This window comes from Onychomys torridus, chromosome 7, assembly GCF_903995425.1.
Source record: "Onychomys torridus chromosome 7, mOncTor1.1, whole genome shotgun sequence".
Lineage (NCBI taxonomy): Eukaryota > Metazoa > Chordata > Mammalia > Rodentia > Cricetidae > Onychomys > Onychomys torridus.
The window spans coordinates 16,247,791-16,269,181 of record NC_050449.1 but is presented as its reverse complement, the minus strand read 5'-3'; the positions used below and the strand labels follow the sequence as shown (position 1 = coordinate 16,269,181).

At 51.4% G+C, this 21,391-nt stretch overlaps 2 protein-coding genes across 6 annotated transcripts; both read left to right on the top strand.

The window, feature by feature from the left end:
* The first annotated feature begins 61 nt into the window (after nucleotides 1-61).
* Nucleotides 62-16,071, top strand: Ap1m2 (adaptor related protein complex 1 subunit mu 2). 5 transcript variants are annotated; one of them, XM_036192337.1, is made up of 14 exons: nucleotides 62-177; nucleotides 342-640; nucleotides 952-1,286; nucleotides 4,094-4,250; nucleotides 4,428-4,495; nucleotides 7,314-7,444; nucleotides 7,539-7,686; nucleotides 7,772-7,898; nucleotides 10,837-10,985; nucleotides 11,080-11,151; nucleotides 12,094-12,252; nucleotides 13,504-13,629; nucleotides 14,778-14,853; nucleotides 15,376-16,071. In XM_036192337.1, exons 3-14 carry the CDS (start codon nucleotides 1,245-1,247, stop codon nucleotides 15,396-15,398), a joined length of 1,278 nt encoding a protein of 425 aa, XP_036048230.1. In that variant the 5' UTR covers nucleotides 62-177; nucleotides 342-640; nucleotides 952-1,244; the 3' UTR covers nucleotides 15,399-16,071. The 5 variants fall into 5 exon arrangements, with proteins under 5 accessions (XP_036048230.1, XP_036048232.1, XP_036048229.1 ...); XM_036192339.1 differs by having other exon boundaries at nucleotides 62-640; nucleotides 10,843-10,985; XM_036192336.1 differs by having other exon boundaries at nucleotides 62-640.
* Nucleotides 16,072-18,739: 2,668 nt separating this feature from the next.
* On the top strand, nucleotides 18,740-21,202 carry Cdkn2d (cyclin dependent kinase inhibitor 2D). Its single transcript, XM_036193193.1, has 3 exons — nucleotides 18,740-18,824; nucleotides 19,028-19,183; nucleotides 20,322-21,202. Exons 2-3 carry the CDS (start codon nucleotides 19,043-19,045, stop codon nucleotides 20,679-20,681), a joined length of 501 nt encoding a protein of 166 aa, XP_036049086.1. The 5' UTR covers nucleotides 18,740-18,824; nucleotides 19,028-19,042; the 3' UTR covers nucleotides 20,682-21,202.
* Nucleotides 21,203-21,391: the final 189 nt, after the last annotated feature.

Below are 21,391 nucleotides of genomic sequence, written 5' to 3'. Positions count from 1 at the left end.
GCGTGGGTGGGGTGGGTGGGTGCGGCAACGAGGCCCAAGCGGGCTGTGTCGCCCCCTGGCGGCCGTGCGGGAAACGTTTCTTCCCTGGCGGAGCACCACGCCTCTGGCTCCCCGGAGGTTCGGGGTATTCCGCGCCCCCCTTCCGCGAAACGGTGTCCCAGAAATTGGAAAGTAGAGGTAGGGATGATCTTGAGTTCAGGGGCAGCCTGGGCTATTAAATAGATAAATGAAGTTAGAAAACAAGAAACAAAGTCAGTTACGGTGACTCGTGACTGTACTCTCAGGCCAGGCTGAACCGCCCAATGGCCGGGTCATCCTCGGTTTCTCAACCTTCCTTCTAGAATCAAAAACAATACAAAAAACAGGCCAGACGTGGTGGTGCCCTTAATGCCAGCACTCAGGAGGCAGACACTGGCGGATGTGAGGCCAGCCTGGTCTACAGAGCGAGTTCCGGGACAGCCAGGGCTAGAGAGACAAACCGACCCAAAGCAGGCAAACGTGTAGTGTGAGTGGGTGAGAGGGACGACCACACTGAGCATCCGGTGCTGGGCCCTGGGGCCGAACAGAATCTGCGTCCTCTCGGGCCCAGGGCCTGGTGTCCTGTGGACAGCGGCATGCGTGGGTGAGAGATCAACACAAGGTACGTGGACAGACTGATGCCCTGGCGGATGGACGGGTGTTTGGGTGGGCGATGTGGAGGTGTGTGTGTAAGTGGGAGGGGTGATAAACCGGTGGATGGGAGGATAGATGGATGGGCGGGTGTGTGAGGGGGCGGGTGTGTGAGGGGGGGGGGGACGGATGGGTAAGTGGGTGGCGAGTGAGAGGCTCGGTGGGCGAGTAGACGGATCAATGGATACGTGTCGTGGGGGTCTCACCATCCACCCAGGCATTCTCGATCGCCGAAAGAAACGGACAGAGCAGCCGTCACCCCTCAAATTCTGCCTTTCCCAGCTCCTGAAGCAGTATGGGCCTTTGCTGCCGACCACGCCGCGCACCTGGCGGCCTCCCCTTTAAGGCGCGCTCACCTGGCGGCCTCCCCTTTAAGACGCGCTCACCTGGCGGCCTCCCCTTTAAGGCGCGCTCACCTGGCGGCCTCCCCTTTAAGACGCGCTCACCTGGCGGCCTCCCCTTTAAGGCGCGCTCACCTGGCGGCTCACCTGGGTGAGGCGCTTCCGCAGGAAGAAGGAAGCTGCCCAGCCGCCTCTGCCTGTCGCTCCGGCCTCTCAGCTTCCCCGGCCGCCACCATGTCGGCCTCGGCCGTCTTCATTCTGGACGTCAAGGGCAAGGTGAGGCAGGGGCGAGGGATCGCGGGACCCCGGGAGAGGCCGCGGGCCCGGGGCGCAGGACCCGAGCTGGGGACCCACCCTCTCCAGCCGGCGTCTGTGGCAGGGGGCGTGGCTTCCTGCCTCGGTTTCCCTAGGTGTGAAGCGGGAATAAGACAGATCCCTACCACCTGAGCGCCCTGACCCAGTGAGCACAGCCCGTCTGCAATCCACGGGGGGAGGCTTCAGTGGCCCCTGCACCGCCTGTCCCGTCTCCGCGGTCGAGGAGAACCAGAGGCCTGTAATAAACCGGCAGGGCTGGCCGTGCGCCTCACTGTGGGCCGGCTAGGTTTGACCCAGAGCACTGCGGGAAGAGCCGTCATTCCGGCTTTGGGAGGTGGAGGCAGAGGCCCAGGAGTGTGAAGCTACAGGACACACTGCCTCAAAGTCCAACAAGACACCGGCTCCCCAAGCTTGGCGACCTGAGTTCCAGCCCCAAACCCAAGTAAGGGGAGAGGGGACAGCTCACAAGGTTGTCCTGCCCGCATACACACTAGCCGTGGAGCCACACCACCTCACACACATCTGCACACACAGGAAAGAACAGTGCATGGAAAAACCAACAAACAGTGTCGACAATGGAGGCAGAGGCAGGGGTGCGCACGCCAGGAGGCAGAGGCAGGGGTGCACACGCCAGGAGGCAGAGGCAGGGGTGCACCACGTCAGGAGGCAGAGGCAGGGATGCGCACGTCAGGAGGCAGAGGCAGAGGCAGGGGTGCACACGTCAGGAGGCAGAGGCAGAGGCAGGGGTGCACACGCCAGGAGGCGGAGGCAGGGGTGCACACGCCAGGAGGCAGAGGCAGGGGTGCACACGCCAGGAGGCAGAGGCAGAGGCAGGGGTGCACACGCCAGGAGGCAGAGGCAGAGGCAGGGGTGCACACGTCAGGAGGAGGCAGAGGCAGGGGTGCGCACGTCAGGAGGCAGAGGCAGAGGCAGGGGTGCGCACGTCAGGAGGCAGAGGCAGAGGCAGGGGTGCGCACGTCAGGAGGCGGAGGCAGGGGTGCGCACGTCAGGAGGCGGAGGCAGGGGTGCGCACGTCAGGAGGCGGAGGCAGGGGTGCGCACGTCAGGAGGCGGAGGCAGGGGTGCGCACGTCAGGAGGCGGAGGCAGGGGTGCACACGTCAGGAGGCAGAGGCAGGGGGATCTCTGTGAGGCCAGCCTGATCTACATAGAGAGTTCCAGAACAGCCAGGGCTACACAGAGAAACCTTGTCTGGAAAAACAGAAACAAACAAACAAAAAATAAGGACAAGAGAGCCATATCTAGTGCCAAGCACCTGCTGTCCTAGCTACTCTGGAAGCTGAGGCAGAAGGATGACCTGAGCCCAGGAGTTCAAGAACAGCCTGGGCTACAACAGCAAGACAAATAAATACCCTTGAACAAGAACAGCTCAGGAGGAGTGGTCCAGTTTTGCTTGTCTACTTTTTGCCAACGTAGTTTAAAACCTCAACTTCCTTAGTCTGGAAAATGGAGGCCAAGAAACCTGCCTCAGGATGAGGCAGCCCCTGAACTCCTTAGCAAAGGCTCCTTCTTCCCTTCCTCCTCAGTGGTGGGACAGACCCCAAGCTAAGCCTGAACACCACCACTAAACCACATCCTAATGCTCTTCTTACTTTGGTTATTGTTGTTGATTTGGTTTTTTGAGGCAGTGTTTCTCTATGTAGTCTTGGCTGTCCTGGAACTCTCTGTAGACAAGGCTGGCCTCGAACTCACAGAGATCCACCTGCTCTGCCTCCCAAGTGCTGGGATTAAAGGTATGCGCCACCACTGCCAGGCTCTCTTCTCTATTACTTCTGTCTTTCCACCATGTGGGTGCTGGAGATGGACCTCAGGCCATCAGTCTTGGTGGTAAGACCCTTCACCACTGAGCTCTCAGAACCCCCTCTCTACCTTTTGTTTTGAAGTGGTTGAGTCCTACTTCAGATTTACCCTGTAGCTTAGCTAGGCTACACTTGCCGTCCTCCTATCCCAGACTCCATAGTAGCTGAGGTGGCTGGCTGGCCCCTGTTAAGGCACAGCCAGTCTTCCTGGTTGATGATGATTGACTTTCGCAGTGCTGAGCATGAAACCAAAGACATCGTGCATGGTAGGCTAGTCCTCTACTGCTGGGCTATACTCTAGCCCATCATCCTCTTTCTTCTTTTCTTTTTTAAGGCAGAATCTCAGGTAGCCAGGTTGGCTTTGAACTTACTGGGTAGCCAAGGATGGCCTTGTACTTCTGATCCTCCTGCCTCCACCTCCCAAGCCTTTGCCCAGCATAACACCCATTAGTAGAAAATTGATAGGGCTTGGTATGGAGCAGGATACTTTCAGCTGTGGGTCTTGTGCACCCACTTAACAGGCATAAAAACTGAGGCATACAGAGGTAGACCTTACCAGGGCCCTCAGATAACAAATCTGTGAGAACTAGACGCTGAGCTTGACAGTGGCAAACATCTGTAATCTCAGCATTCAAGAAGCTGAGGCAGGAAGATTGAGAGTTGACGGCTGGGCTCCATAGAAAAACTATCTAATAAACAAGAAGAGAAGAGACGGGCTATGGATGTAGTTTACTTGGTAGAGGGTTTGTAATCATAGCTCTAGCTAGGTGGAAGCAGGAGTTCAAGGTCATCCTCAGCTACCTGTGTATTCAAGGCCAGCCTAGGCGACATGAGGTACTATCTCACCATCCCCTCCATAAAACAAAATAGAGGGCGGGTGTTTACGAGAAAAGAGCCCCCATACCTCAGGTCTGGGTACTGGTGGTGAATGACTCCTTTGTCTCTCTTTAGCCCCTGATTAGCCGAAACTACAAAGGTGATGTACCCATGACCGAGATCGACCACTTCATGCCACTGCTTATGCAGCGTGAGGAGGAGGGGGTGCTGGCCCCGCTGCTCAGCCATGGCCGAGTGCACTTCCTGTGGATCAAACACAGCAACCTCTACTGTATCCACCCCACACTGGTCAGGAGTGCCAAGAACTCCATCTGGAGGGCGGTGTACTGGGGACAGAGCTGACATAGGGCGTGGGGTAAGGGCCAGCAGAAATGGGGTGGGGAGCAGCAGGGGACGCGTAGCACCCCTCCCTGGAAAAGGCTCTTGTTCCTTAGCCTTGCTGTGCCAGTGGTGGCCACCACCCTGAAGAACGCCAACGCCTCGCTGGTGTACTCCTTTCTGTACAAGACCGTGGAGGTGGGTACGGGCCTTCACAGGCTAGCCAGTCTGTCTGCCTGCTGTCGGCTCACCCCCGGCGGTTGCCACCTTCTGACCACGCTCATTAAAGCCTCCGAACTCTACTCTCACACCTGGCCTAGGAAGAGGCTCCCCCAGATCTGAGCTTGGGGTCTGGTCCCACTCCTGTGCTGTGTGACCTTCAGGAAATCCCTTGTCTCTGTGCCTGGGAAGGGAAGAAGGAGACAGCTGGAAAGGTGGCCTTGGGGGGAAGTGAAACAGAGGAAGTGTCCCCCGAGGCGGACAAAGGGGCCTGAGGTGTGATTAGAAATATGCTTAGAAATATGTCTGACAAAAAGAGTTACTTTGATAGAGTAAATTATAGAGGTTTAAATCCTCTTCTTTCCGGGATAGGGGCTAAGGGATTTGAGCAGAGCAAGGTTCAGATATTGACTGAGTGCGTCTCTCCTCCCAGGAGATGCAGGTTGAGTATCAGTGTGCTTGGTACTGGATATTGGACGTTTTCAGATGTTAGAATCTTTGTAGTGAGGCATCCTGGGGATAGGACCAAAGACTTCAGGAAATGAGTTTGTGTTTGATGTATACATGTATGCCTTATCCATCCAGAAGGCTTTTTTTTCTTTGACTTTTTATCTGTTTCTTTTTTTCTCTTTTTCTTTCTTCCTTTCTTTCTTTCTTTTGTTCTCTCTCTCTCTCTCTCTCTCTCTTTCTTTTTTTCCTTTTTGAGACAGGGTTTCTCTGTATAACAGCTCTGGCTGTCCTGGAACTCGCTCTGTAGACCAGGCTGGCCTCGAACTCACAGAGATCCTCTTGCCTCTGCCTCCCTAGTAATGGGATTAAAGGTGTGTGCCACCACTGCCTACAGAAGATAATTTTTAAATTTTTAAAAATTTATTTATTTGTATGAGTGTGCTAGAACGTATTTCTGTGAACCATGTGCCCAAGCAGGCTTAAAGACAGCACTGGATCCCTTGGGACTGGAGTTAAAGGATGGTTGTGAACTGCCATGAGGGTTCTGGGAATCAAACCTGGGTCCTCTGGAAGAGCAGCCAGGGCTCTTAATGGCTGAGCTATCTTTGCAGCCTCTGGAAGGTCATGAAAAAAAAAAGTTTTTGCCAGATGGTGGTGTCCACGGCCTTTAATCCCATACTTGGGAGGCAGAAGCTGGTGGATCTCTGAGTCTGAGGCTAACCTGGTCTACAGAGCAAGTTCCAGGACAGCCAGGACTACGAAGAGAAAGCCTGTCTCAGAAAACCACACACAGACACACACAGAGAAAAAGAAAAAAAAGATGTGTCCCTACCCCTAGCAACCATTAATGGCCTATAGGACCCTGGAAGTGGTGGTATTTCCTGCATCCCTCCCTACAATAGATGCTGACCGCTCAGTTTAGTTCAGGTAGTCATGTCTGTGTATTTATTTTTGATACAGGCTCTCTTACAGCCCAGCTGACCTTGAACTCCAGGCTCACAGGTGTACCTAGTTGTTTTATATTGGAATGTTTTACATTTATTCAGTTCGTGTGTGTGTGTGTGTGTGTGTGTGTGTGTGTGTGTGTGTGTGTGTGTGTGTGAAAGAGACGTGGGTATGGAGATCAGAGGACAGCTAGCCTTCCACCGCATGGATTCTAGGGTCCTCGAGTTTGGTAACAAGTGACTTCACTTGCTCAGCCATCTGTCCAGTCTGTTTTGTTTTGATGCTGGCTTTTCCTGAGCTAGAGAATTACCTCCATGCACTCTGTTTTATTTTTAGCCATTTGCCCACATCACTGGCCCCTATACATCACCTGACAGATACACAGATTCATGATGTACATGCAGGACACAGACGTTTAAAAATTTAAGACACACACTTTATTAAAGATTTATTTAATTTTAATTTTACGTATATGGGTGTTTTGCCTTGCAAGTCTGTACACATGTGTACAGAGGCCTGGACGGAATGTTGGATCTCCTGGGACTGGAGTTATGGACAGTTGTGAGCTGTCGTTTGGGTGTTGGGAACTGAACATGGGACACAGATACTCTGCAAGAACAGTCAGAGCTGAGGACTGAACCCAGGGCCTTGCGCTTGCTAGGCAAGCGCTCTACCACTGAGCTAAATTCCCAACCCCCAGCCAGTGCTCTTAACTACTGAGCTTCTCTCCTGCCCCACACTTTTTTGTTTGTTGAGATAGGGTCTCTCTATTTAGTCCTGCCTGTCCTGGAACTGGCTATATAGACCAGGCTGGCCTTGAACTCAGGAAGACCCACTTGTTTCTGCCTCCTTAGTGCTGGGATTAAAGACACTAGTCACCATACCTGGCCTCCACACTTTTTTTTTTTTTTTTTTAATGGAGATCAAGATGGATCAGACCTCTCATTCTAGAGCTTTAAAGGCTACAGCAAGAGTATGGAAAGTTCATGGCCAACCTAGACTGTCTCAAAAAAAAAGTCTGGAGTGTGGCTCCTCAATAAAGCCCCTGCATAGACTCCTCCAGTGAGGGCTTGGGGTGTTGCTCATTTGTTGAGTCCTGATCTAAAGTGAGGTGCTGGTTTCCTCCAATCTCTGTACCATACCCACACCTAGAAAATCCATTCTCACCCACCTCTAGCTGTCTGTCCAGATTCTTCAAGGTGTAGGTTTCCACTGCTGTTTCTCTCCTTCCTACCCTGAGGTGGTGGATGTGGCTGAACCCACCACCTAGGATCCCTTTTCCTCATTAAATTGCTCCCTGGGAGAGAGAGAGAGTCTGTCTCTTTGTTTGCAGCCCAGACTCACAGTAGGTGGTCGGTAATTGCCTACTGGCTGGCTGAGTGTATTCCCTGGGACCCCCCAGGTCTTCTGTGAGTACTTTAAGGAGCTGGAGGAGGAGAGCATCCGAGATAACTTTGTCATTGTGTATGAGCTGCTGGATGAACTCATGGACTTCGGCTTTCCACAGACCACAGACAGCAAGATCCTGCAGGAGTGAGTGCGGGGAAAGGCGCCTGTGACCGGGAGAGGTTTGTCCCTCTGAGGTGCCCATGGTTCAGCTGCAGACCCTCACTGCTCTTCCTGATAGGTACATCACACAACAGGGCAACAAGTTGGAGACCGGCAAGTCTCGGGTTCCGCCTACGGTCACCAATGCTGTATCATGGCGCTCTGAGGGGATCAAATACAAAAAGAATGAGGTCTTCATTGACGTCATAGAGTCTGTTAACCTTCTGGTGAGTCTCTGTGCTTCAGGTCCTGGGGGCAGGAGAGGTAACTCTATACCCGTTGACACCCCATATTGGGATACCCCCTTTGCAGGTCAATGCTAATGGCAGTGTCTTGCTCAGCGAGATTGTGGGCACCATCAAGCTGAAGGTGTTTTTGTCTGGGATGCCAGAGCTGCGGCTGGGCCTCAATGACCGAGTGCTCTTTGAGCTTACTGGCCGTAAGATTGTGGGGGGGAACCCTTTCCTGGGGATGGGCTGGGAAACAACCAGAGGCCTCCTAGACTGCAGCCAACTCTGAGATAAGTGTTCACATGCCCTCTGATAATTGAGCCTTGCATTTCAGCTGCAAAGTTCACCTAGGAAATGCTTTCTTTGTTAATGAGAGCTGGCTGCAGACCAAGCCCATTTCTGGCCTTGACATTCTAATGGGAAGAGACAGGTTAATAATATTGAAACACCTCACAAAGTCAGGCATAGTAATCCAAGCTGTAATGTCAGCACTCTAGAGGCTGAGGCAGGGGAGTTAGCAGTTCAATGTCATCTCCTTAAGTTAGTGGAAGCCTTATGGGCAGAGACAAATGATTGGTTCACTAGGAATTCCAAGGGGGCCAGGCCAGCCTAATCAGCAAGTTCCATGCCAAAAGAGAAATGCTGTCTCAGGAAAAAAAAAAAAAAAACAAAAAAACAAGGTGGATGAGACCTGAGGAAGGGCACCTGGTATTGCCCTCTGGTGTCCGTGTACACATGTCCACATACATACCAATGTGTACACACACACACACAGAGCGTAAAATAAAATCAACCAAACAAACAAAAACCAAGTGGAGCGGAGCATAGTTTTACATAAGGGTGATCCCAGACCTTGGGAGGTAGAAGCAGGAGTTGAGGGTAATTCTCAGCAACTTACTGAGACTGAGACCATCCTGGGCTACACAAGACCCTGTCTCAAAAAATCACACCAACCCAACCCAAAGGAAACAAAAGCAGGAGTGACATAAAGAAGGAAGGAACCGAAGCGATGGCTCAGCCAGTGCAGTGCTGCACACCACCATGAAGACCCCAGTGCAGACCCCAGAGGACATGAAAACAGGCACAGGGGCTGCAGAGGTGGCTCAGCCAGTGCAGTGCTGCACACCACCATGAAGACCCCAGTGCAGACCCCAGAGGACATGAAAACAGGCACAGGGGCTGCAGAGGTGGCTCAGTGGTTGAGAGCACTGGCTGCTCTTCCAGGGGACTAGGTTCAATTCCCAGAAACCACATGGCAGCTCACAACTGTCTGCAACTCCAAGATCTGACACCCTCATACAGACATACATTCAGGCAAAACGACAATACACATAAAATTAAAAAATAATAAACAGGGTTGGGGATTTAGCTCAGTGGTAGAGCACTTGCCTAGCAAGCACAAGGCCCTGGGTTCGATCCTCAGCTCAAAAAAAAAAAAAAAAAAAAGAAAAAGAAAAATAGTAAACAAACAAACAAACAAATAAAAAGCAGGCATAGAGGCCAGGCAGTGGTGGCGCACACCTTTAATCCCAGCACTCAGGAGGCAGAGGCAGGCAGATCTCTAAGTTCCAGAACAGTCTGGTCTACAGAGTGAGTTCCAGGACAGCCAAGGTTACATGGTGAAACCCTGTCCCCCAAAACAAATAAAATACAAAGGATGGGCATGGTGGTGTTTATCTGTTCTGTGACACTGGAGTTGTTAAGGCAGGAGATCCATGGAGTGCTCTGGCCAGCCCTGTTTGCCAGCTGGTGAGCTCCAGGTTGAATGAGACACCTTGGGTCAAATGATAAGGTGGAGGGCCAGAGAGAAGGCTCAGCAGGGAAATCTCTTGGCCACAAACACAGTAACCTGAATGAGATCCCTAAACCCACACAGAGAAATCTAGAAGTGTTGGTGTGCATCTAAATCTCAACATTCCTTTTAAGGATTTTATTTATTTAGTCTTTATTTGTTTATTTATTGTGTGTGGGTATTTTGCCTGTATGTATGTATGTGCACTATGTGTATGTGCACTATGTGTATGTGCACTATCTGTATGCAGTACCCAAGGAGGCCAGAAGATGGTGGCAGATTCCCTGGGACCATGTTAGCTACATACAGGTGTTTGTCAGCCCCTATGAAGGTGCTGGGAATTGAAACTAGGTCCTCTACAAGAGCAGCCAGTGCTCTTAACCACTTAGCCATCTTTCCAGCCCCATGAACTCTAAGAGTTCCTATTCTCAGTGGAGGCAGAGACAGGAGAATCTTCCAGAAGCTCATAGGCTAGTTAGAATGGATGGCAATGCAGAATAGAAACACGTGATCCTTGACCAGGCGGAAGGAAGAAGCATGGCAGCCATGCATCTATGCTTGTACACATCAGACACACGCACAGCAATATGTTAAAAATGACTGAAGACACTTGCCAGCAAACCTGACATCTGTGTTCAGTCCCCAGGACCCACATGGTGGAAGGAGAGAGCTGACTTCTATAAGTTGTCTTCTGACCTCCATTTGCACTGGGGCAAGCATACCCCGCCTCCCAAGTAAATAAATAAATGTAACAATAATTTAGGGAATAAGGCAGGGAGTTACTGATCTTTGGTTTCTACATGCACACATGTACACATGAATCTGTACAGTACGTGCATACACACAACATTCTCACAGTACACACATGCACACAAAGGAGAAATTAGGGCCTGGAGAGGCAACCCAGTGACTTGGGGCATTTCTTGCTCCTGTAGAGGATCTGAATTCGGTTCCCAGCACCTACAACAGTTGGCTTACAACTATTCACAACCCCCGCTCCAGGAACTCTGACACCATGTTTTGGCCTCTGTGAGCACCAGCGCATGCGGATCTCTGTGATTTGGAAGCCAGCCTGGTCTACATATGGAATTTCAGGACAGCCAAGGCTATGTTAGACCCTGTCTCAGAAAAACAAAACTTAAGAAAAAAAAATCCTACTAAAATTTTTAGAAAAATAAACTCCACATAAAATGAAATGAAAAGAGAAAACAGAAGCTCAGGGTGGAAGGCAGGCTAGGCTTCTGATTCAGCACCACCACTCTGCCCAGCCTCTGGGCCTCTGCAAACCTGGAGAAGGTTTGGTGGGGTGGAGCATACTGCTCAGCCCAGGGTCACTCTGCTTGCTCCACTCCGAGTTTCAGGCAGCAAGAACAAGTCTGTGGAACTGGAAGATGTGAAATTCCACCAGTGTGTGAGGCTTTCGCGCTTCGACAATGACCGCACCATCTCCTTCATCCCCCCGGATGGGGACTTTGAACTCATGTCCTACCGCCTCAGCACCCAGGTGAACTGGCGTCCAGCACGACATAAGGAGTGGTGGGCAGTGGGGACCAAGGGCTGATGTCAGAATCTGCCCTAACTGCCTTGTCTGCCTGCAGGTCAAACCCCTGATCTGGATCGAGTCAGTCATTGAGAAATTCTCCCACAGCCGCGTGGAGATCATGGTCAAGGTGAGCTCTAGGGGAGGGCTTTCTCGATTCAGCTTCCATGGCACCTTCTGGCCAGAGAGGTTCCTGGCCGGGCATGCGGAGTTTCTGTTTGTTTTTAATTCTTTTTTCCGTAATTTTGTGTCTATGGGTGTTTTGCCTGCATGTATGTCTGATATGCAAGACTTGCTTGCCTGGGGCCCACAGAGACTAGAAGAGGGCACTGATGTTTTTGAGCCTCCATGTGGGTGCTGAGAATCAAGCTGGAATCCTCTGGAGGAGCAGCCAAACCACTGAACCATCTCTCCAGATCTCTGTTTTTGTTTTTGTTTTTTTTTTTTGAAGGAAGATCTTACTGTGCAACCCTGGATAAACTCTCTGCATAGACAAGGATGACCTCAAATTCAGAGATCTGCTTGCCTCTGCCTCCTAAAGGCTGGGTCTAGAGATGAATGCATCTTCTTGGCCCTTATTTATTTGTTTAAGATTTTTTTTTTTATTTTACGTGAATTGATGTCTTTTTTTTTTAAGATTTATTTATTATGTATACAGAAGAGGGTGCCAGATCTCATTACAGATGGTTGTGAGCTACCATGTGGTTGCTGGGAATTGAACTCAGGACCTCTGGAAGAGCAGTCAGTGCTCTTAACCTCTGAGCCATCTCTCCAGCCCGTGAACTGATGTCTTAGTTAGGGTTTTTTTCTGTTTTGTATTTACAAAAGAGATCTCACTTAGTTGCCCAGACTGGCCTTGAACACTGTCACTGTAGTTCAGGCTGGCCTTGAACACTCACTAAAGTCCAGGCTGGCCTTGAATGTTGTCTCTATATCCAGACTGGACTCTCTCTTTATGGTCCTGAACTCGACATCCTCCTGCATCAGCCTCCAGAGTAGCTGGGATCACAAGTATCCACCTCTGGTCTTGTTCAGGAGTAAATTCTTTTTGCCTTCTGCTGTCTCCTGGCAGGCTAAGGGGCAATTTAAGAAGCAGTCGGTGGCCAATGGCGTGGAAATATCTGTGCCTGTTCCCAGTGATGCAGATTCCCCACGCTTCAAGACCAGTGTGGGCAGTGCCAAGTATGTGCCTGAGAAGAATGTTGTCATTTGGAGTATCAAGTCCTTCCCCGTGAGTATTGAGAAAGGCGGAGCCCAGGGTGAGAGGGGACTTCAGTGGTAGTGGGACCTCAGAGAACCTCATCAGTATGCACATGGCTGTCAGTGGGGCTGATGAAGGGAGAACCCAGGCTGTTTCTAGATTGGCACTCAATGTGTGGCTGTGCCTGTCTTCTTTCTACGTGGGAGGTGGAGGCAGGATAAAAAATTCAGGCTTGCTGGGCAGTGGTGGTGCGTGCCTTTAATCCCAGCACTTGGGAAGCAGAGCCAGGTGGATCTCTGTGAGTTCGAGGCCAGCCTGGTCTACAAAGTGAGATCCAGGAAAGGCACAAAAACTACACAGAGAAACCCTGTCTCAAAACAACAACAACAACAAAAAAGAATTCAGGCTTATCCTTGCCTACTTAACTACTTCAAGTCTAGCCTAGGCTACATGAGACCCTGTCTGAAAACCCAAACCAAACTAAGGTGGGGAAACTGAGGCCTCCTCAGACAGCATCTCCCTACTCCCATAAGTCCTTCAGGGATATGTCCTTGGTTCCTGGTTTTTCCTGCATAGACTCAGCTCATCTGTGAAATGGGGTAGATGACAATTGACCCACATGCTTTTTGTTGATGTTTTTAGACAGGGTCTCACCTTATAGCCGTTGCTGGCCTAGAACTCAGTGTGTAGACCAGGATGGCTTTGAACTCACAGAGATCTGCTTACCTCTGCCTCTCAAGTGCTGGGATTAAAGGTGTGTGTGCTACAATGTCCAATTGTGACTCATAGTCATCGGAGCACTGAGGACATACACACACACACACACACACACACACGTGGGTCCCAGGGATTGAACTCAGGTTGGCAGGCTTGTCAGGAAGTGCCTTTCTTGCTTCTTTTCTGACGTTTTAACTTATCTTTATTTATTTATTAGTTGAACATCCTGTGTAAGTGTTCTACCACTTGTACTCCTGGTCCTTGGTTTCTTGACACAAGGTCTCACTCTGTAACCCAGACTGGCCTTGAACTTGTAATCTCTGATCCTCCTGCTTTGGTTTCCAGAGTAGCTAGAACTAGGGGCCTTTGCCCCTGAACCCAGCCGCTGGAGGACTTGATCTGTGTCCTCCAGACTGAAGGACGAGAGTTAGACTTTCTCTATGGGTCTCAGAGAACTCTTGATTTTGAAGTCTCTGTAATGGACCTTCTCTGTGGAGGCTGCTGTGAGTGGTCTGAGAGACACAGGGGTGGTGCAGAGAGTCTGACGCCTCTGTGTGTCCACAGGGCGGCAAAGAGTACTTGATGCGTGCCCACTTTGGGCTCCCCAGCGTGGAAACTGAGGAGGTGGAGGGCCGGCCACCCATTGGGGTCAAGTTTGAGATTCCGTACTTTACTGTTTCTGGCATCCAGGTGAGGAACAAGGGTGGGAAATCCCTACTTTCTTCCCTCTTGGCTTCAGTCACCTCTCATTTCACATCTTTTTTTTGAAGCTGAGGATCAAACCCAGGGCCTTGCGCTTGCTAGGCAAGCGCTCTACCACTGAGCTAAATCCCCAACCCCCTCACATCTTATTCATTTGAGCTCTTATTTTATGTGTATCAGTGTTTTGCCTACATATGTGTCTGTGTACATGTGTATGCAGTACCTGTGGAGGTCAGAAGAAGGTGTCAGATCCCCTAGAACTGAATTACAGAGTGTTGCAATCCACTAAATGGATGCTGGGAATCTAACCCAGGTCCTCTGGAAGAACAGCCAGAGCTCTCATCCATCACGACATCTCTCCAGCCCTTTGTTTTTCTGAGACAGGTCTCACTGTAGCCAGACTGACCTGGAACTCACTGTGTAGACCAGGCTGGCATTGAACTAAGGAGAGACCTGCCTGCTTCTGCTTCCCAGGTGCTGAGATCGGAGGTGTGCACCACACCAGGCATTTGTTTGTGACCCAAGCTAGCTAAGGAATCACTCTGAATCCAGGCTGGTCTTGAACCCACCACACAACCCAGGCTGGCCTTGAACTTATGACATCCTTCTGTCTAGATTCCCAAGCTCTAAGATGAAAGCTATGTGTCCCCAGGCCAGGGTCTCCACATCTTTGTCTTCCCCTCTTCTGTTCTCAGGCTGGGGCTCTTCCCTCTCTCCCTCACATTGGCACCTGCTGTCCCCTAGCTTAGTCACTGTTCACCTCTGCCCTCCCCACCTGCTGAGTATTCTCCATTCTCTTGACCTGTCCCCAGCTCTGTCCTGTGTCTTCCCTCTGTATTTCCTTTTCCCTCCTGGCTTGGATTACTTCTTTGCCCATGTCATGCCTAGAGACTCCAACTTGTGTCGTTTTGTATCCTAACATGTGCCCTGTATGTTCTCTTGACACAGGCCATCCCTTTTCCTTCTAGGTCACCTTCCCCTCCCACTTTCCCCCCCATACTGGGATTGAACTCAGGGACTGGTACATGCTAGCAGGGGCTTTCCCATGAGTCATACCCAGCTCCTCACAGGTGACTCTAGAAGGGAGTCTACTGTCGAGCTACATCCCTAGTCCTTGGCCACTCTTTGTCTTCCAGGTCCGTTACATGAAGATTATTGAGAAAAGTGGATACCAGGCCCTGCCCTGGGTCCGCTACATCACCCAGAGTGGAGGTAAGAGCCTGGCTTCTGGGACAGTGAGCTTAAGGAGATGGAGAGCATGGGGACTGATGACTTTTATGCTGTTTGGGACAGTTCTAAAACTTAACATGTTTAGCCCCAAACCCATTCCTTACCATGCTTCCTTGGGCATCAGCTTATACATCTTTAAAATGGAGTGGCTGGCCTGTTCCACAGTGACGATAAGGTCTGAACAAGATGCTGATGCTTAGCATCGCCATACGATGCAGGCATGCTGAACAGATGGAGGCTCACGTGTGGAACCTATCCTGACCTAAGCAAGCTTTTTTTTTTTTTTTTTTTTTTTTTTTTTTTGATACTAGGACAGAAACCAGGGCTTTACACATAATACCGTCCAGCCACCCCATGTCCCAAGCCTGTGTATCCCTAAGCATTGTAAAATATTTCCAGGGGTGATTTTGTGTGTTGGGACCCAGGATAGATTTTGTGGGTGTTGGAGGACTCTTTCCCCTTTCTCAATTCTCAGATGGTCACCCGCTCATTTTTTTTCTGCAGATTATCAGCTTCGTACCAGCTAGAAGGGAGAAGTGGGGGTTTGAACATGAGTTGAACATGCGGCTTCCTTCTCAGATCACAGCTTCAGACTATGAGATGTGTGTGTGTGTGTGTGTGTGTGTGTGTGTGTGTGTGTGTGTGTGTGTGTTCACGCTGCGTTGGGGTACTGACAACACATTCTTGCTGCCAGTGCCCAACCCCCTGTACCCCTCAGCTGTCTAGGACGGTTGTGTCCCTCACCCTTGGAGCTCTCCCATCCTGATTTTATATGAAGAGATATGAGGGCCTGAACTGCCCTCCCCTCCGTGAGTGCCTTCTTACAGTGACCTTCCTTGGGCAGCTCAGGGCTCTTTTATGACTGCTGAGCCTAGGCCCTGCTGGCCCTCCGTCTGAGTTTGAGGGTGTCATTAAAATAAATCTAACAGCTGTGAATGTGCTTCTTGGCCATGGACTGGGACTGACCATGCTTGCTTCGGTGGGCATGTCCTAGTGGGCGTGTCCACCTCCCCTTCATTCCCTATCACTGGCGGATCCCTTGTGTAGCCACCAGAGGTCACTGTAAAATCTGTCAGTACATCATTGCCCTGCTTAACCCTGATGCCCTTCCCATCTTGTTAAAAGTAGTTGTTACAGTCCCAGGTCTGGTCTGCACACCACTCCACCACCTGCCCCCTTCCTGCCCCCCCCCCACTCTCCCTTTCCATATCATACCAGATGCTGTCAAACCTCAGGGCCTTTGCATATGCAGTGACCCTGCACTCAGCCAATACCTATTTTATAGTATTTTTCTTTAAAATTTTTCTTTCTTTCTTTCTTTTTTTTTCCGAGACAGGATTTCTCTGTGTAACAGTCCAGACTGTCCTGGAACTGGATTTGTAGACCAAGCTGGACTCAGATTCACAGAGATACAACTGCCTCTGGTCTTGTTTTTCTGGATTTTTAAACAGAACCTTACTATGTAACCCTGGCTGTCTTGGAACTCACTATGTAGACTGGACTGGCCTTGAACTGATAGATCTACATGCCTCTGCCTTCAGAATGCTGTGATTAATGATATCTACCACCACACTTGGCAATATAGTTTTGAGAATTAGCTATCTAGCCCAGGATGGCCTACAAGTTAATCCTCTTGCCTCAGACTCCTGAGTGCCAAGATTACTGGGTTTAATGGCCTTCCTTTATCACCTCAAACATTTACTACTCTGAAAAAAGGCAGTCATATCTCCTGGCCTAGACTGTGGGTGTCTAGTGGGCTCTGCATGGCTGTCTCAGGAGGTTCTCAGCAAGACTTGCCCCCCAGAACCTCAAATGGCAGACATCAGGTCAACTTTATTTTCAGCAAGGACTGCTTAACCTGAGCGATGATTAACCAGAGACTATGATTCTTTTCTCACCAACTACAATTTCTAACTTTAGTCTAAAATGAAGCCACACGGCTTATACCTGTAATCCTAGCACTCAAGAGGTAGAGGCAGGATGACCAGGGGTTTGAGGATAGTCTAGACTTAGTAGGTTTGAGGCCAGCCTGAGCTACATAAGAACTTGTTTCAGCCAGGTGGTGGTGGCTTTAAATGTGTCTTTAATCCCAGCATTCTCCCAGCACTCTGGAGGCAGAGGCAGGCGGATCTCTGCGAGTTCAAGGCCAGCCTGAGTGAGCTCCAGGACAGGTTCCAAAACTACACAGAGAAACCCTGTCTCTGTGTAGAAATCCTAGCACTCGGGAGGCAGAGGCAAGTGGATCTCTGTGAGTTTGAACCTGGTCTACAGAGGGAGTTCCAGGACAGGCTTCAAAGCTATACAGAGAAACCCTGTCTCAAAAACATCAACAAAACAAAACAAAACAAAAACAAATAAAGAACTTGTCTCAAGAAATAATGTTAATGGGGCTGTGGCTATAGATCAGTTGTAGAGTGATTCCTGAGCATCCATGAAGCCCTGGGTCCCATCCCCAGTGCCAAATGAACAGTCTGTAATAGCACTTGGGAGTGGCATTCAGGGGACTCAGGTGTCATCCTTGGCTATATAAGGAGTTGGAGGCCAGTCTGGGATACATGAGACCCTTTAAAAAAATTAAAATTGCTGAGCTGGAGAGATGGCTCTGCAGTGAAGAGCACTGGCTGTTCTTCCAAAAGACCTGGGTTCCAGTTCCCAGCACACACATGGCAGCTCTCAACTGTCTGTAACTCCAGGGGCTCCGACACCCTCACACAACTATACATGCAGGCACACCACCAATGCACATTAAAAAAAAAAAGTTGCCATGCATAATCCATTTAGGAGGCAGGCAGGCAGATATGCTTGAGTTCAAGGTCAGCCTGGTCTACATAGTGAGTTCCAGGACAGCCAGCACTACATAGTAAGATCAGGTCTCGAGAGAAAAAACACTTAAAGGAAATTGTGTGAATATGTGAGTGTTTGTATGTGCACTAAGACAAAAGAGAGTGTTGGAGTCCTTGGAGCTGTAGTTATGCATGTCTGAGTGTTGTCACGTGGGTGCTGGAAACCGAACCTTTGCCTCTTTACAAGAACGTCAAATGCTCTTAGCCGCCGAGCCATCTTTCCAGCTCCCCACGGGGTTTCTCTGTAGCTTTGGAGCCTGTCCTGGATTCGCTCTGTAGACCAGGCTGGCCTTGAACTCACAGAGATCCGCCTGGCTCTGCCTCCCGAGTGCTGGGATTACAGGTGTGTGCACCACCGCCCGGCCTTCCAAGACCCTTTCTTATTAAAAAAAAAAAAAAAAATGGGAGCCCGCCGCTCTAACCCCAGCACGGACGGTCGAGACAGGTGGCTGAGTTTGAGGCCAGACAGATCTGCACAGTGAGGTTCAGGCCGGCCAAGTTACATGGTGAGACCCTGTCTCATAAATTTAAAGCAAACAGAAAAAATGTTAGAAGGCGCGCACTTGGCCGTCCAGAGCCATCCCTTTAACACAGCAGTCGATGAATGAACGCGGTTCCCGTCGCACAGTTCCAGTTCTGGGAGCTTCCAGTCCCGCCTCCGTTCCTCTCGGAGGCGCTAAAGATCCAGGATCAACCCGTGCCAGCCAGTCTCCAGCCTCTCTCCTGGGGTCAGTTACACTTTCCCTCTCTTTCCCGCCCGCCCGCCGGCCTGTCGGGTTTGAAAAACCAAACTCCCCGCCGTGGCGGGCAGTCCCACCGGTTGCCTCCCGCTAGCCAATCACGAGCCGCACCACCTCTGTGGGCGAGGCAAACCTTCCCAGCAACGCGCGCTGATTGGCTGAGGTCGCCGGTAGGCGGAACCTATGGAGGTCGGGCGCTGGGCAAACGGGCTCCCGCTACTGTGTTGCGAGTTTGTAAGAAAACAAGGGTGCTGTGGGCGGGGCCGGTGACGCGCTGGTGACGCGCTGGCGTCGCTGCCGGCGGCGGACTGCAGCGGCCGGTGTGAGCCGGCTCAGAGCAGACCCCGCCCGCGCCAGCCCAGGAGGGAGGGTAAGTGTGGGGAGACCCGGCCCCAGGGGCGGGCGCCGGGGGCTGGGCGGGGTGACAGGGGGAGGAGCCGGGTGCCGGAGCCGGGTCGTCCGGGACCGAGGACGAGGGCTCTGCGGCCGGGGAGTGACCGGGGAGTGGGCCCAGCGCTCGCTGGCCGCTCCGCCGTGACCTGGACTGGGCTTGCGGCGGGGTGGGTTTCACAGACCGCCCGGGTCACAATGCTCCTGGAAGAGGTCCTGGTTGGCGACCGGCTGAGCGGCGCAGCGGCCCGCGGCGACGTGCAGGAGGTGCGCCGCCTGCTGCACCGGGAGCTGGTGCATCCCGACGCCCTGAACCGTTTTGGCAAGACGGCCTTGCAGGTGAGGCCTGGCTGACACCGGCTTCCAAGCTCATCCCCGCCTCCTGCCCCGGGTTGCTGCTCCCCGAGGACCGGTCCTTATTTGCACCAGTGTTGGGTGGGGTGGTGCATGGCGGTGGGGGAGGGGGTGGCTTTTCCGCTCTCGAGAATTCCTCGTCTTCAAGCCTAGAGGATTCCGTTTCGCTGCAGACCTTTATTCCCTGGGTGGGTTGGGGTTCAGTGTCTTTTCATGCCAGTCCTTGAGGACAGCTCACATTTCTTGGGGCTTCTAAGAGGACGTTCGATCTCAGGACGGTGGGATGTATGTCTTCTCTAGGCGAGATAGCCATTTTTGGGGGGGGGTAGGAGTCCTTTTTAAGGGTCTCTGGTTATTTGGGGGTGGGGAGAGGTCTTCATTTATGAAAATGATGTGAATTTTTTTTTAAACCTTTTGAGTGCCTCGGTTACCAAAAAAATTCCCTATTGCTTGAAGGCCCCATAATTTGGGGTGGCATTTGTAGGGGGTCCCACTTTTTCATGGGTGCTCATACATTCTGAAGATCAAGCCTATGTCTAAAGAAGTTTTCCCTGGACAAAGGGTACCCAAACTCCCTAGAGCATTTTTTTTTTCTCAAAAATTCTAAGTAGTTCTCAGAAAATGGGTTCATTGTCGGGAGGGGTCTAAGAGTTGTAGTGATCTCCCATATGGGAGAGCCCTTCCCGAGAGGCGCTTGGCTCCGGGAGAGTTCCTCACTGCCTGTCCTTCCCTTTCCTTTCCATTCTCTTTCTTCTTCATTACATCTTTATTTCTGAGACAAAGTCTCACTCTGTATCTCAGGCTGGCCTTAAATTTGAGGCTGTCCACCTGCCCGGGCCTCCCAAGTGCAGGGATTGCAGGAGTGGTCACTATGCCTGGCTGTTTGGAGTTTTCATGAGAGTCACTTTTGTAGTTAGGGTCTTTGGTATTGTTACGTGAGCTTTGGGTGTGTCTGGCCCTTATTTCCAAAGAACCTGTTTTTTTAGGTCCCAAACAGCTCCTTAGGGGCCTGTCTTTGCTGGGGTGTCCCTGTTCAGTGGCACTCTGGATTTCTGGTAGACCTCTTTCTGCCTGACCATTTTCCAATGGGAACCTCTTGACTTTCTGCTCCCCACCCCCATAGGTCATGATGTTTGGAAGTCCAGCAGTTGCTCTGGAACTCCTGAAGCAAGGTGCTAGCCCCAATGTCCAAGATGCCTCTGGTACCAGTCCAGTGCATGATGCAGCCCGCACTGGGTTCCTGGACACCTTGAAGGTCCTGGTGGAGCATGGTGCTGATGTCAATGTCCTGGACAGCACCGGGTCGCTCCCCATCCACCTGGCGATCCGAGAGGGCCATAGCTCCGTGGTCAGCTTCCTAGCTTCCGACTCTGACCTCCACCACAGAGACTCTTCGGGTCTCACCCCCCTGGAGCTGGCCCGGCAGAGAGGGGATCAGAACCTCATGGACATCCTGCAGGGCCACATGGTGATCCCGATGTGACCCAGGGCCACTGTCTCCAGCCAGAGTCTCACTGGGTTACAAGTCACCAACAGAGGAAAGAAACTTTCACTCCCCACTCCTGTCCATTGAAGAAGGGAGTGGGAGGAGCAGTTTGTGGTTTATTGGTGTTGATTTCTTGAGTGAGTGTGTTTGGGGGACGTTTCTCATTTGTTTTTCTCACCCCATTTGGTGTGTTGGACAGAGAAGGGGCTCCTACAGGAAACAGCCACCTAAACGGTTCGGTTTTCCCTGCACCCGGCTGCAGAGACGTCAGGGCAGAGGTTTAAAACCCTAGCCTCAGAGTGAGGTCATCACCTCCTGCGCTCCTGGAAGCTGGTGACCTTGGCAGGCTGTGCCTCGAGAGCCCTGAAGTGTGAGCCACCTACTTTGGGCACGGGAGGGGGAGGGGAGACATTTCGAATCAGTTAACAGGATAGCGTGAGTTGATTTTTTTCTTGGAAGCTTGTTTTCCGGCCTGTTGTACAGAGTTTGAAATACATGTATTTATTGCTTTATGGAAAGAAGTTGTTTTGTGTGATCATTTAACGTGTTGGCCCATTAAGACTTCGGCATGACGACGGTGAGGGTGACTTCTGATTTGGGAGACTGGGATGGCTATTCGGGGTTCCAGGACGTGCGTGGGATGAAACTGCGGGATGGTGTGGCGGAGGGAGCGGTGGGGCCAAGGGGCGACAGGGTCATTCCCGAGG

What these genes read in the sequence shown, in the direction of transcription:
- Ap1m2 (XM_036192337.1), top strand. Translation starts at nt 1,245, where the DNA reads ATGTCGGCCTCGGCCGTCTTCATTCTGGACGTCAAGGGCAAG. An exon ending in GACAGCAAGATCCTGCAGGA is followed by an intron (nt 7,445 to 7,538) that starts GTGAGTGCGGGG and finishes TCTTCCTGATAG; the next exon opens with GTACATCACACAACAGGGCA. An exon ending in GGAGTATCAAGTCCTTCCCC is followed by an intron (nt 12,253 to 13,503) that starts GTGAGTATTGAG and finishes GTGTGTCCACAG; the next exon opens with GGCGGCAAAGAGTACTTGAT.
- Cdkn2d (XM_036193193.1), top strand. Translation starts at nt 19,043, where the DNA reads ATGCTCCTGGAAGAGGTCCTGGTTGGCGACCGGCTGAGCGGCGCAGCG. An exon ending in TTGGCAAGACGGCCTTGCAG is followed by an intron (nt 19,184 to 20,321) that starts GTGAGGCCTGGC and finishes CCACCCCCATAG; the next exon opens with GTCATGATGTTTGGAAGTCC.